This window comes from Hippopotamus amphibius, chromosome 1 (genome assembly GCF_030028045.1).
Source record: "Hippopotamus amphibius kiboko isolate mHipAmp2 chromosome 1, mHipAmp2.hap2, whole genome shotgun sequence".
Lineage (NCBI taxonomy): Eukaryota > Metazoa > Chordata > Mammalia > Artiodactyla > Hippopotamidae > Hippopotamus > Hippopotamus amphibius.
In genome coordinates, this window is record NC_080186.1 from 215,653,890 (window position 1) to 215,669,290 (window position 15,401).

Below are 15,401 nucleotides of genomic sequence, written 5' to 3' on the forward strand. Positions count from 1 at the left end.
CATCTGTTCCCTACCAGGCAAGTGGGGGGAAAGCAGTGGCTGATTAGGGCTCACTTGCTCACTCAGGCTTGGTGGAGGGAGGGATGAGGCAGTCACAGTTGAAATGTGCAGAGTGTGACTGCAGGGGGAGAGTCTGGCATAAAGTTGCAAGAGCCTGAGGCATGCCGTGTGTTCTCCCCAGGGAAGTTGGCCCTGGATTGCAGGATCCTTGGCTGTAGCAGGCTGCACAGGCTGCTGGGAGGGTGTGGACAGTGACCTGTCTTGCACACAGGACCCTTGGTGGCAGAGGGGCAGCCTCTGGGTTCTGAGATAACAGCCATGGCTCTCACTTGAATAAGTGTTGCCCTGCCCTCTGAGCACGTGGAACAGAAAGCTCCTATGGTAGGCCCTCTCAAACACCTTGAAACAACGGTCTCCTGCCTCTTTGTCAGGCCCAGGCTTTTTCCCAGACTCTGTCTTGGCTAGCTGTGGTGCTCTAGCCCCACTCGGCTGTCCTCATGCAGCCAACCCCAGTCCTCTCCCTTGGCTCGGACCTCTGTCGCCCAAGCCTTGGCATCCAGCCTCCTCCTACCCCAGCAGGCAAGCAGACAAACATCTCAGGCTGGGAAGTGCTGGTCGGCACCTATCCTTCGTGCGGGGATTTCTCTGCTCTGCCCTCCACGTGCCTGTTGCTGTCCTCTCCTCTGAGACTCTGAAGCTCCCCCTGTCCCCTTCCCACCCCGTGAGGGAGCTTCCTAGTATGTGGAAACTTTTTCCTCTTCACACCTCCCTCCCAGAGGGGCAGATCCCATCCCAATTCCTTTGTCTCTTTTCTTTTTCTTCCTTTTTTTCTTTTGCTCTACCCAGTTACATGGGGATTTTCTTGACTTTTTGGGAGTCTGAAGTCCCTTGCCAGCATTCAGTAGGTGTTCTGTAGGGGCTGTTGCACATTTAGATGTATTATTATTTTTTTAAGATGCCCTTGCTGTTGTTTGTTTGTTTGTTTGGCTGCGTTGGGTCTTTGTTGATGCATATGGGCTTCCTCTAGTTATGGTGAGTGGAGGCTGCTCTTCGTTGTGATGCATGGGCTTCTCTTTGCAGTGGCTTCTCTTGTGTGTGGGCTTCAGTAGCTGCAGCATGCAGGTTCAGTAGTTGTGGCACTTGGGCCTTAGAGCATGTGGGTTTCAGTAGTTGTGGCGTGTGGGCTAAGTAGTTGTTGAGCATGGGCTCTAAGGTGCATAGGCCTCAGTAGTTGTGGCATGCAGGCTCAGTAGTTGTGGCTCGCAGGCTGTAGAACACAGGCTCAGTAGTTGTGGCACATGGGCTTAGTTGCTCCGTGGCATGTGGGATCTTCTGGGACCAAGGATCGAACCCCTGAATTGGCAGGTGGATTCTTAACTACTGTGCCACCAGGGAAGTCCTGTAGATGTAGTCTTGGTGTATTTGTGGGGAGGAAGGTGATCTCCATGTTTTACTCCTTTGCCATCTTCCTTGTGAATATTATATTGAACTTTTACAGACATGTATTTAAGAACTCCCTAGACTAGTGATTCTCAAATCTTGCTATGCGTCAGAATAACCCAAGGAACTTTCCCCAAACCCTGATTTCTGTGTCCTAACCATAGACATTATTTTAATAAACCTGGAGTGGAAACCAGGAGTATATATTTTTCAGAAGCTACCCAGTAATTCTGATATGCAGCAAGAGTAGAGAACCACAGTCCTTTGACTGTCTATGGAAATCTAGTAGTCAAAATAGAGGATATAAGCAAATAGAGAAAAAAGAACAGACAAAACCCAAAGTTAGTAAATGGAAAGAAATCATAGAGGAGAAATAAATTAAATAAAGACCATAAAACAATAGAAAAGATCAGTGAAACTAAAAGCTGTTTCTTTGAAAAGATAAACAAAACTGAAAAATCTTCAGCTATACTCATCAAGAAAAAAAGCAGGCCCAAATCAGTAGAATCAGAAATGAAAATGGATAATGCCATTTGCAGCAACATGGATGGACCTAGAGATTATCATACTAAGTGAAATAAACAAATAACATATGATAACACTTATATGTGGGATCTAAAATATGGCACAAACTTATCTACGAAACAGATACAGACTCACAAACATAGAGGACAGACTTGTGGTTGCCAAGTGGGAGAGGGGATGGGGAAGGATGGATTAGGAGTTTGGGATTAGTAGATGCAATCTATTACATGTAGGATGGATAAACAACAAGATCTGACTGTATAGCATAGGGAACTATATTCAGTATCCTGTGATAAACCATAATGGAAAAGTATATGAAAAAGAATGTGTGTGTGTATAACTGAATCACTCTGGTGTACAGCAGAAGTTAACACAACATTGTAAATCAACCATACTTCAATAAAATAACTTTTAAAAAAATAAATGAAAGAGAAGTTACAACTGACACCACAGAAAAACAAAGGATCATATGAGCAACTATACGCCAATAAAATGGACAACCTAGAAGAAATGGACACATTCTTAGAAATGTAGCATTTCCCAACACTGAACCAGAAAGAAATAGAAAGTAGGAACAGACCAGTTACCAGTACTGAAATTGAATCAGTAATGTAAAACCTCCAAACAAACAAAAGTCCAGGACCAGATGGCTTCACAGGAGAATTCTACCAAACATTTAGAGAAGAGTTAACACCTATCCTTGTGAAACTATTCCAAAAATTGCAGCAGAAGGAACACTTCCAGACTTATTCTGTGAGGCCACCATCACCCTCATTCCAAAACCAGACAAAGATATCACAAAAGAAGAAAATTACAGGCCAGTATCACTGAGGAAAATAGATGCAAAAATACTCAACAGAATGGTAGCAAACTGAATGCAACAGTACGTTAAAAGGATCATACACCATGATCAAGTGGGATTACATCCCAGGCATTCAAGGATTTTTCAGTATCCACAAGTCAATCAGTGTGATATACCACCTTAGCAAATTGAGTAAAAGCCATATGATCATCTCAATTGATGCAGAAAAAGCTTTTGATAAAATTCAATGTCCATTTATGACAAAACTTCAGAAAATGGGCCTACAGGGAACATACCTCAACATACTAAAGGTCAGATATGATAAACACACAGCCAACATCATACTCAACAGTGAAAAGCTGAAAGTATTCTCTCTAAGGTCAGGAAGAAGATAAGGATGCCCACTCTTACCACTTTTAGTCAACATAGTTTTGGAAGTTGTAGTCACAGCTATCAGAGAAGAAAAAGAAGTAAAAAGAGTCCAGATTGGAAGGGAAGAAGTCAAACTGTCACTGTTTGCAGATGACATGATACTATACATAGAAAATCCTAAAGACACCACCAGAAAACTACAAGAGCTCATCAGTGAATTTGGTAAAGTTGCTAGATACAAAATTAATATACAAAAATCTGTTGCATTTCTATAAACTAACAATGAACTATCAGAAAGAGAAATTAAGGAAACAATTCCATTTACCATCACATATTAAAGAATAAAATACCTAGGAATAAACCTATCTAAGGAAGCAAAAGATCTGTACTCCAGAAACTATAAGATGCTGCTGAAAGAAATTAAAGACAACAGATACAGATGGAAAGATATACCATGTTGGAAGAATCAGTATTATTAAAATGACCATACTTCCCAAGGCAATCTACAGATTGAATGCAATCCCTATCAAATTACTAATGGCAGATGCCTTAGAGGACTGGGGCGAGGAGGGTGGGGGGGACTCAAGGGGGGGGAGTCAAGGAAGGGAGGGAATACGGGGATATGTGTATAAAAAACAGATGATTGAACTTGGTGTACCCCCCAAAAAATAAATAAATAAATAAATAAAATTAACAACAACAAAAAAATTACTAATGGCATTTTTCACACAAATGGAACAAAAAATTTAAAAATTTGTATGGAAATACAAAAGACCCCAAAATAGCCAAAACAATCTTAAAAAAGAATGGAGCTGGAGGAATCACCCTTCCTGACTTTATACTACAAAGCTACAGTCATCAGAACAGTATGGTATGGACACAAAAATAGACACATAGATCCATGGGAAAGGATAGAAAGCCCAGAAATAAATCCATGCACTATGGTCAGTTAGCCTATGACAGAGGAGGCAAGAATATACAATGGAGAAAAGACAGTCTCTTCAATAAGTTTTCCTGGGAAAACTGGACAACTACATGTAAAAGAATGAAATTAGAACATTCTCTAATACCACAGACAAAAACAAATTCAAAGTGGATTAAAAGCCTAAATGTAAGATTGGATACTATAAAATTCTTAGAGGAAAACATAGGCAGAACACTCTTTCACATAAATCGCAGCAATATTTTTTGGGATCTGTCTCCTAGAGTAACGGAAACAAAAGTAAAAATAAATAGGACCTAATTAAATTTAAAAGCTTTTGCACAGCAAAGGAAACCATAAACAAAATGAAAATACAACCTACAGAATGGGAGAAAATATTTGCAAATGATGGGACTGACGGGATTAATTTCCAAAACATACAAACAGCTCATACAGGTCATTATCACAAAACCCAAACAACCCAGTCAAAAACTGGGCAGAAAAGCTAAATAGACATTTCTCCAGAAAAGACATACTGATGGCCAAGGGGTACAATAAAAGATGCTCAACATTGCTAATGATTATAGAAATGCAAATCAAAACTACAATGAGGTATCACCTCACATCAGTCAGAATGGCCATCATCAAAGTCTACAAATAATAAATGCTGGAGAGAGTGTGGAGAAAAGGGAACCCTCTTGCACTGTTGGTGGGAATGCAAATTGATACAGCCACTATGGAGAACAGTATGGAGGTTCCTTAAAAAACTAAAACTAGAACTACCGTATGATCCAGCAACCCCACTCCTGGGCATATATTTGGAGAAAACTCTAACTGGAAAGACACATGCACTCCAGTGTTCATAGTAGCACTATTTATAACAGCCAAGACATGGAAGCAACCTAAATGTCCGTCAACAAATGACTACATAAAGAAGATGTGGTATGTATACACAGTGCAGTAGTACTCAGCCATTAAAAAAGAATGGAATAATGCCATTTGCAGCAACATGGATGGGGAAAGACAAATATATGATATTGCTTATATGTGGAATCTAAAAAAATGATACAAACATTTACAAAATAGAAATAGACTCACAGGCATAGAAGATAAACTTAAGGTTACCGAGTGAGGAGGAGGGATAAAGCAGAAATTTAGGATTAACATATACACTACTATTTATAAAATAGATAAACAGCAAAGACCTCCTGTACAGCACAGCTAGCTATATTGAATATTTTGTAACAATGTATAATGGAAAAAAATCTGAAAAAGAATACATGTATATGTATAACTGAGTCACTTTGCTGTATACCTGAAACACTGTAAATCAACTATACTTCAACAGAAAAGTAAAAAAAATAGAGGATATGTAGTGCCTTCTATTCTTTAGGGAGATTATGTGACACAGCAAAGCATACAGTTAAGAGCAGTAGTTTTGGAGCTAGGATATTTGGTTCCAATCTCCATGTAGCCTCTTTCTGGCTGTTAGCCGTAGGCAAACTACCTAATCTTTCAGAGGTCAGTTTCTTTGTGAAATAGGGTGTATAGGGAGTATAAGGCTACTATGAGGATTTATGTTAAGTCTTAGCACAGTACCTGTACTACAGCAGACAATAAATATTGGCCAGATGTATTCTGGTGTACACACGTGCCACTGGATTAGTCCGGATGAAAAAGCCTACTGAAGTACACCTTCTCCAGGCAGCTCTTTAGGAAACCGCAGGGAGTTGGAAAGGTTGGAAAGCCAAGCCAAGTGAAAGATGCAAAAGCAATCTGAAAAGGGAAGGGGCTGTTTATTCTTGGCAAGCGCTTGCTCGGCGGGCTCCAGTTGCTGCGCTACGCGTGTCCACCAGGGGCCGCTCGAACTACCCAAGCTCGGTGCGCAAACCAGGCAACGCCCCGCGCGTGCTCACTGAGTACCGCGCGCGCCTCTGAACCTCCGCGTACACCCTAGTTTTCGGCGGCTGCTCTCTTGGCGGCTACCCTTAAGTAAACCTCTTGCGGGTGGGTACGGTAGCTCTTTGGGGACAAAAGTCTTCCCTCTTCGGTCGGCTCTGCTTTGTACTTCGTTTTTTGGGCAAATCTGAGACTGCAGGTATTAGCGTCTCTATTGCGCTGCTACCGGAGAGGTAGGAGGGGGCTGAGCCCGGTGCGGAGTTCGGGCTGTGTGGGGCCTAGGCCCACGAGACGCCGTCGCTGCCCGGATGTTGCGATGGTTGATCGGGGGAGGCCGAGAACCTCAGGGCCTGGCCGAGGTAAACCCCTGGGTGGACCCTGCCTGCCTCCGCAGAGGCCTAGCTTGCCCGATCTGGGCTCCGGACCTGAGGAGGGAGACCCGGCGGAGGCGGGGCACGCGGCTGCGGGGGCGGGGTCAGCGGGGTGGGGGTTGGGGGTTGCGGGGGCTCTTTGCCTGAGAGGTAAAGCTCTGTTCCGTAAGGTGTGGAAACGGATGTAGTTCAGCAACAGGCTCAAGGACATTCAACTAGTTTTCTGCCCACTTTAACCAGTCTCAGTTCAGTTTAAAAAGTATCCGATTTAGTAGACACTAAGAAGTGGTGACTGTAGATTTACACTTTTGGTTTGATGTGGTGTCATTTCCCAACAGCAACTGATGCTTGCTTAGGGAATATGAAATTTGATTACTTATGCAAAACCAAAAAAGTATAATTATTTTTAAAAATTTGCTTAAGACTCCAAAAATTATATTCTGATTAGTTGCTATTTTAGGTTCCATAGTCACACTTTCTTCATGGGCCTGAATAACTGAATAGACTGTAATGAGATTTACATTTGAAATTTTTGAGAAGAAAATAATTTTGGAACCTGAAAAGTGTTGAGGTCTGGATTTATTTCATATGCTACGCAAGAATAGAATTCGTGTTGAATTCCCTTTTATTTTTCATAGAAAATGGTTTGATTGTTAAAAAAAAAAACTTGGATTGTTGTAAGCAACCTTACTTCTCCATTTTAACTTCCTCTTATCTTTGCAGTTGAGGCTTATTGTCTAATTTTTAAGAAGTATTTCTTATTTAAAATTAGGCTTATTTCAGATAGACTTAAATTCTAAAGATTATGAAAGAATTGTGAAAAATTGGCTAGTCCATGTGTGATGTATATGACAAATCTGTATTAACCTGATTGATTAGTCATAGAATGTGATTAACTAATTCTGCCATGCTTGGCAAGCTTTCATTTGGGGGAAGTGGTATATAGTTTACAGATTTCTTGCTTTTGCTTTTCTTATCAGAACCACTGCTCGAAAGGAGATGGGATGAATAAAAAATTACTGCTTTGAGGGTGAACTTTTTTAAAAAACATTCATCCGTGTTAAATTGTACACTTCTTTGTGTAAAAGTAGTTCATTTTATAACTGCTGTGAATTTGTACATTATCAGAACCAATGATTTTTCCCTAATTATGCAAGAACTTTGTATCCAGCCTTCTAGTTTAAGCAGTGTTTGTCTGCTGGGATGACTTTGCCCTACATAGGACATTTGGCAATGTCCAGAGATGTTTTTGATTCTTATGATTAGGGGGTGGGGGTAGAGGTTGGATTTCTATTGGCTTCTAGTGTGTAGAAGCCAGGGATGATGCTGAGCATCCTACAATACACAGGAAATCCCTCAACGAAAGAATTACCTGGTCCAAAATGTCACTAGTGTCAAGTTTGAGAAACTACAGTGTAGAGGTTAAGAACACAGGGTTTATCATGAAATAGTACTGGGTTTGACTGTAGAAATGGTGTTGATAAGATCTGCCATACAGAATTATTGGGGGTGTTATAAGCCATATGTCGTTTTACACAGTCTCTGGTATATGGACTGCTGCCCATATATTTGGAAATAGATAGGAAGATGTGTAGGTCTTAGGACTAAGCCTAATACTCTGTAAATGTTACCAGTTATCTTTATCAATATTATTGTCCAAAGTTGAATTTATTGAATTAATTGACTGAATTATTTCATTTCTTCCTTTATTCATTCAGTAAACATGTGTTGAGTGCCTGTAATGGGGCAGGCATTGTTTTAGTCTGCATTATATTTTATCCCGTTGACCTTCAGTTTTGTTTCTGCTAAACCTTGAGAAATACTTATTCTAAAATACTGTGTTGGTTTGGCCCATTAATTTTTTAGGACAGGTTTATTGAGGTATGATTTCCATAAAACAAAATTCACCCTTAAAAATTTTTATTTTGACTTGAAAATATTAAAATTTATGATGAGGATTTGTGGTAAGAGAAATGTTTTATGTTAAATTGGTAGTTACTTGATACTAGGGGAAATAACACGTAGGGGAAAGGGCATAATATCTTACAGCTTTTAAAATCTTGTATTCTTAGATGTATACCATGTAGTTTTATTCCAGTGTGATCTTTTATCATAAATCATTTTATCTTTTTTTTCCCCACATTACAAGAAATCTCCTTTACAGACAATAGGTGAAGAACAAACCCAGAACCCCTACACTGAACTGATGGTACTGAAAGCTCATCGTGATATTGTACGGTTTCTGGTACAGTTAGATGACTACAGGTAAGAAGCTCTAGTTATCCAATTGACTACTGTTTGGAAAGAGTTTCTAGGGACTTTTATGTTAAAAAACAACTTCAGAATTAATCCAGCTTTTCTAAAAATTTCAAAACTGATCATTAATAGCATTTAGTAGAAATTGGCCTCTGCCTTTTGATGCAATATGTACCTGAAGTCTTTTTGCCCAAAAGTCGAGATATCATTTCCAGTGATTTGATGGTTATTTTTGTTTCTTTTGGGGTTTGTTTTTTTTGTTTGTTTTTGGGTTTTTTGTGGGGTGTTTTGGTCTTTTTTACCCTATTATTTTTTTTTAATTTTTATTTTATATTGGAGTATAGTTAATTAACGCTGTGTTGGTTTCAGGTGTACAGCAAAGTGATTCAGTTATATATATACATGTATCTATTCTTTTGCAAATTCTTTTCCCATTTAGGTTATTACAGAATATTGAGCAGAGTTCCCTGTGCTATATAGTAGGTCCTTGTTGGAAATGTTCTTGTTTAAAGGAAGTGTATAACTTTAAAATGTTGATGGGAGTTTTAACTGTATGTTAAGGTGAATCTAAATTTGAGAACCAATATGGGAAATGTTTAGATATCAGGTACCTCCCAGGAATGTACTATTTTTAATGAAAGGTAAGTATTTAATCTGAATTTTTGTTATTCATGAAACCCCTTTATTTTTTTATTTGAGGGCATTCATTTATTTATCCATTTATATGTAGATTAAATATAGGTTGACTGTCAGCTGAGTGTTTGTTAGGTATCATGTAAGGCACTGAGGATATGAGGGAGAGTCAAAGATGATCTGCACTTCTGGTAATATTAAAACAATTGTTGGCCACATTGTCTTATCAGTGCTTTCCTTTCAAGGCTACTGTCTCCCCAGCACTGCTGTGCAGGTGTGAACATGTTATATCAGTTCATTTGTAACTGCAGTGTGAGCAAAAATTGATGCCCCACTTGTGATTTGCATGAAAGAAGAGCAGTGTGCAGTGATTCGTTTTTTGTGGTCTGAGGTTGTGCACGTCCACACACTTCTGCCCACACTGTCGACACTCTGCAGAAACTTCGTTTTGAGGTGTTAAAGCACTCTACCTATAGTCCTGATCTTGCTCCATTGGACTTTCACCTGTTTGGTCCCCTTAAAGCATCCCTACCAGAACGAAGATTCAATTCTGATGAGGAAGTGAAGACAGCGTTGCATTTGTGGCTCGCAGCTCAGCCTAAAACATTTTTTAACAAGGGAATATGAAAGGTTGTTGACAGATGGACGAAGTGTATTGAAAAGTGAGATTATGTTGAAAAATGATGTATTTGTCTTTTCTGAAAGTTAATTAAATTCTGCAGCCAGAGTGTCGATAATTTTTGGCTCACCCTTGTACAGTGGTAAACAAAACTGATAGATCTTTTTCTCTCATGGAAATTACAAATGCTGTAATTCTTCTTGTTGCTAGATCTTTGCACACAACCATGATGATTTTCTTATGATATCTTTTTTTATACCATCTTTATTGGAGTATAATTGCTTTACAATGTTGTGTTAGTTTCTGCTGTACAGCAGAGTGAATCAGCTATATGTATACATATATCCCCATATCTCCTCCCTCTTGAGCCTCCCTCCCACCATCCGTATACCACCCCTCTAGCTTGTCACAAAGCACTGAGCTGATCTCCCTGTGCTATGCAGCAGCTCCCCACTAGCTAGCTATCTTACATTTGGTAGTTTTTATGTCAGTGCTACTTTTTCACTATGTCCCAGCCTCCCCTTCCCCCACTGTGTCCTCAAGTCCATTCTCTATATCGACGTCTTTATTCCTGCCCTGCCACTAGGTTCTTCAGTACCATTTTTCTAGATTCCATATATATATGTTAGTATACAGTATTTGTTTTTCTCTTTCTGACTTACTTCGTATGACAGTCTCTAGGTCCATCCATCTCACTACAAATAACTCAATTTCATTCCTTTTTATGGCGAGTAAAATCCCATTGTATATATGTGCCACATCTTCTTTATCCATTCATCTGTTGATGGGCATTTAGGTTGCTGCCATGTCCTGGCTATTGTAAATAGTGCTGCACTGAACATTGGGGTACATGTATCTTTTTGAATTATGGTTTTCTCAGGGTATATGCCCAGTAGTGGTACTGCTGGGTCCTATAGTAGTTCTCTTTTTAGTTTTTAAAGGAATCTCCATACTGTTCTTCCTAGTGGCTGTATTAATTTTCATTCCCACCAACAGTGCAGAAAGGTTCCCTTTTCTCCACACCCTCTCCAGCATTTATTTTTCCTAAATTTTTTGACGATGGCCATTCTGACTGATGTGAGGTGATGCCTCGTGGTTTTGATTTGTATTTCTCTAATGATTAGTGATTTGACCATCTTCTCATGTGTTTACTGGCCATCTGTATGTCTTCTTTGGAGAAATGTCTATTTAGGTCTTCCACCCATTTTTGGATTGGGTTGTTTGTTTCTTTGGTATTGAGCTGCAGGAGCTGCTTGTGTATTTTGGAGATTAATCTTTTGTCAGTTGCTTCATTTACAAATATTTTCTCCTATTCTGAGGGTTGTCATTTCATCTTGTTTACGGTTTCCTTTGCTGTGCAGAAACTTTTAAGTTTCATTACGTCCCATTTATTTATTTTTGTTTTTATTTCCATTACTCTAGGAGATGGGTCAAAAAAGATCTTGCTATGATTTATGTCATAGAGTGTTCTGCCTATGTTTTCCTCTTAGAGTTTTACACAGTGTCTGGCCTTACGTGAAACCCCTTTAAAATGTACATTATTCTGTACTTCTTTATTAACATGTGTAATGTTGTGTTTAATATATTTGCAAATAGAGATGAAGGTGTGTAGGTCTTAGGACTGTAGATTTAGCTTATTATTGATCTCTATATCTGTTTTATTAAGCCTTTGTTCAACTATATGCTTATCCTTTGTAGCCTGTATCACAAATAACAATTACACAGTTAATTGTGTAACTATATAATATTTATCTTCCTTTTTAGAGGAGAGTGAGGGCCATGCTTTTCTTTTTTTTAATTCACCACAGTATCTTTAGTACCTGGCACAGTGTCTTACATGTAGCAGGTAATTAATAGTTGTTAAATGAATGATTGACTCCCTTGACTAGTAAATGTACTTGTGGCATGCCATCATGACTCCCTAATGCCACTTCTCTTGTCCCTATTAGTTATTCCACTATCGTCTCTTAATTCTCTCTTTTGACTTTGATAGTGTCTTTTTTTTCCTTCCATTTTTGACTCAGTGGGTGACTGCTACCGTGATTATTTCTAATTCTCACTATCACTGCTGATGTCTTTTAACCTTGTCTTCTCTCTACTCTTCTTATATCTTTGGTATCTAGTTGTTTGTCCCACGTATAGTGCAATTCTGGCACTACCTGGAGTTGGGTTGAATTTTAAAGGTTAGGGCACAGTCCTGTACAACAGTCCCTTCACCTCAGTCACAGCTGCAATGTCCAGGGTTCCCAGGCCACCCACACTTCTCACCAATTAGCTACAAATTCCTACTAACCCTTCAGGTTTGATAATTCTCTGGAATGACTAAGAGAACTCAGGTAAGCACTATGTTTATGACTACAGTGTTATTATAAAAGATATGGTTGAGACTAGCCAAATGAAGAGACACAAAGGGCAAGGCCTATGAGGGTCCCAAATGTAAGGCTTCTGTGTCCTCAGGGCACATTACCTTTTCAGCACATCAGTGTGTATCACCAATGAGGAAGCTCACTCAAGCTCTAGGTGTCCAGAGTTTTTATTGGGGTTTCATTACATGGGAATGATTGTTTCACTTATTTCCCACATGATTGAACTCAACTTGCAGCCCTTCTCTTCCTTGCATCCCCTCCCTGTGACCCCAGGTTGGGAGGTCAGGATGATATCCCGTGGCTCAAAACCCCAACTGTCTAATTACATGGTTCATATTTCCCACATGGCCAGTCCCCATCCTTAAATTGTCTAGGTGTCCACCATGAGTCATCTCATTAGCATAAACTCACGTGAGCTCTGAGGGACCTAGCTCTTTTTTAGAAACCAGGGACAAGTCCAGCCAAATTATTATATGAAAACATGCTCCTTAAATTTTGCTTGAAAGGATTTGCCTTTTACATATATTACTGTCCTATTAACACAGTTTTCATGTTGTGATATGACCCAACCAAATCATAGCACCCTAACCATAGTATAATAATCTTCAACCTTTTTGGTAATAGTCATTGTTGCTTTGTCCTAAGAGACATTTATTTATTTATTTAGTCAGTCACCTTGAAACTAAACATTTTTGGAAAGATAGCACATTTGGACAGCAAAAGTTTTCTTGTACTGTCTTTTACCATTGTAAGATGCTATGTAAGTTTAAAAAAAAATGACATCTTAGACCATAATCACTATTATTTGGTCTTCGAGGAGTCCTCAGTTCGTTTTGTCTAAGAAAGTTAAGTATAAAGTATACAGTATACTTTCAGGATGTCTTCAAATTTTTTTGTGTGGATTAACTGTTAAGATTCCATGTTGATGGCTGTCTGTCCTTTAAAATGTCTTCTTGACTATTCTTACTACATAGTTCGAAGAATCTGCAGAAAAGGCCATCTTGTAGAATGATCATTGTACAGATACTGATATATGATTACCTTTTCCCAGCATGGTGCTTGTGTATACTTAAGTTATTCAATGATACAGTAAATGTTATGTGAACAGTAGAAAGCTATAGATGAGTATATCAGTTATCTATTGCCCTTGTCAAATATCAGCACAAATTTAGTAGTTTAAAACAAACACTATTTATTTCACTCTTTTGTTGGATGGCATTTGGGCTAGGCCCAGCTGGGTGGGTTTTTTTGTCTGTGCTGGCATCAGCTGATCTTGGTTAGGTTCATTTATGCTTCTGTGGTCACCAGGTAGATGGACTGGAGTTGGCAGGTTTACAGTGGTCTCAGCTGGGATGACTGGGGTCTGTCTCCATGTGGTTGCTCAAGTGCTAGTTCACATAAGAATAGAGTTCAAATAGTAGCGAAAGGGCAAGCCCCAATGTAAAACTTTTCAAGTTTGTTTTCATCATGTTTGCTGCTATTTCATTGGGTAAAGCAAGTCAGGAGCTGGCGTGAATTCAGTAAGTTGATAAATAAACTCTACCTCTTGATGGAAGAAGCAGCTAAATCCTATTGCAAGTGATGGTAGAAACAGGGAGGGAGATTGGTGGCTGTGCTTGCTATATACCACAGTGAATCTAAATGTCTAGATTAGATTAAAGAAAAGCCTACATTTTTGGCCTTTACAATCAAGTGAACATAACTACATGAACCACATTTAATTCTTTGTACTCAAGTCATGACTGTCAAAATTTACATATAATTAGGTATGAAGCTTTTCACTCAGTTGCAGACCTGAAGAACTTTCAATCTGTTTATTTTTTAAGAACTTTTATTGAGATATAATTGACATACAGTAAACTGCATTTAGTTAAAGTGTACAATTTGATTTTTTTTCTTATTAGTAATGTATATGTGGCAATCTGTTTTTGTTTTAAAAAATTTAATTCTGTACTGTACTAAAAAATACAAAAATCAAAAAAAACCTGAGTCATTATTGGTAAGAAATACATTAAAAATATACAAATGATGTAACTATTGTAAATAGAAGAGCTCTGTGTTTTCATTCCTGATTTAATAGTTTAGATGGTTCAGATATATTTTTACGGTTACATATGTACATTATATGTTGTCAAATTATAAAAATACCATTCCAATTTTTAAATAAATATCATTATACTTCTTATGTTTTATATAGTTTTTATAGACATCATATTCTGGTTTTTTGGTCAACTGTTGTAATCCAGGTTTCACGCTTCAGGTCTTTAGATAATATCATTTTATTGAGAATTTTGCAGAAGGATTTTCTTGTTTTCTTGGTGGCTCAGCTAAAATCAGTGAGTGGAAAATTTTCTCAGATTGGTTTTTGAGGATACCAAATAAATCCTGTATAACCTGACAGACAGCTGCCTTTTCTTTTCTTCTTTAGTATTTTTTGAACACGAAGTGAGGGTCATATTGATTGGGAGATCACTAAAGAAGGCTAAGCCTCAGCAAGAGTCTTCCAAAAAATGGACTGTGCTAAAATTGCATGTAATACTCTAGCATTTGACACATTAAACTAAACTGAGTTCATAACACATTTTAAGAAGAGTTTTCTCTGTTGCTCATTTGACCATCCCTTGCTCCTCCAGGAAACAGACGAGGTTATGTAGGATGGTGATCATGACTGGAAAAGAATCAGGTGACCCATGAAATGCCAGACTGGAGAACAAAACGTGCCCCTAGAATGACTGGTGAAGCTGTACATTCACAAGAATCTAGACAAACTCAGTACAGTTTGATAACTCACTAGCAGCAAACAATATGTTGCAGCTTTAAGAAAATATTCTAAAGCTAAGAATATCTTTCTCACTAACAGAGAATAGAAATCAGTAGTCAAAGTCATTTAGATCCTCCTAATACCTGGGTTCCCTGGGAAGTAGACAATAAAATGGAGTTAAGCATGCAAAAGATTTATTAGAAGTACCATTGAAGGGGAAGGGGAAGAAGCAGGATTGGATAAGGGGAGCTGTCTCAAACTGTGATGCAGATTTGACAAAGTCTCTGTAAACCCAATGTGGAGCTCTGGAGCAGAGAATGCTCTTTAGATGAGTCCTGCATTAGGGAAATAACTAGGACTGGTTAACCTGTATTGCTTGGACATTGGCTGACTGTCATCCAAGAACGTGCCCTGGCTTCCACCAACTTGCTTGTG

The 15,401-nt window shown here is 38.7% G+C and overlaps 1 protein-coding gene across 4 annotated transcripts in view; it reads left to right on the top strand.

Annotated features, from left to right (window-relative positions):
- The first annotated feature begins 6,015 nt into the window (after positions 1-6,015).
- The window catches only part of WDR41 (WD repeat domain 41), a 55,178-nt gene continuing 45,792 nt past the window's right edge, over positions 6,016-15,401 (top strand). For 2 of the 4 annotated variants that reach the window (XR_009054588.1, XM_057740760.1), the window contains exons 1-2: positions 6,016-6,319; positions 8,481-8,596. Coding sequence is in view for 3 of the 4 variants with exons in the window: in XM_057740760.1 (XP_057596743.1) it covers positions 6,269-6,319; positions 8,481-8,596 (167 nt within the window). In the remaining variant the exon portion in view is untranslated. The remainder of the gene's footprint in view (positions 6,320-8,480; positions 8,597-15,401) is intronic. The other 2 variants (XM_057740771.1, XM_057740781.1) reach the window with 2 other exon arrangements.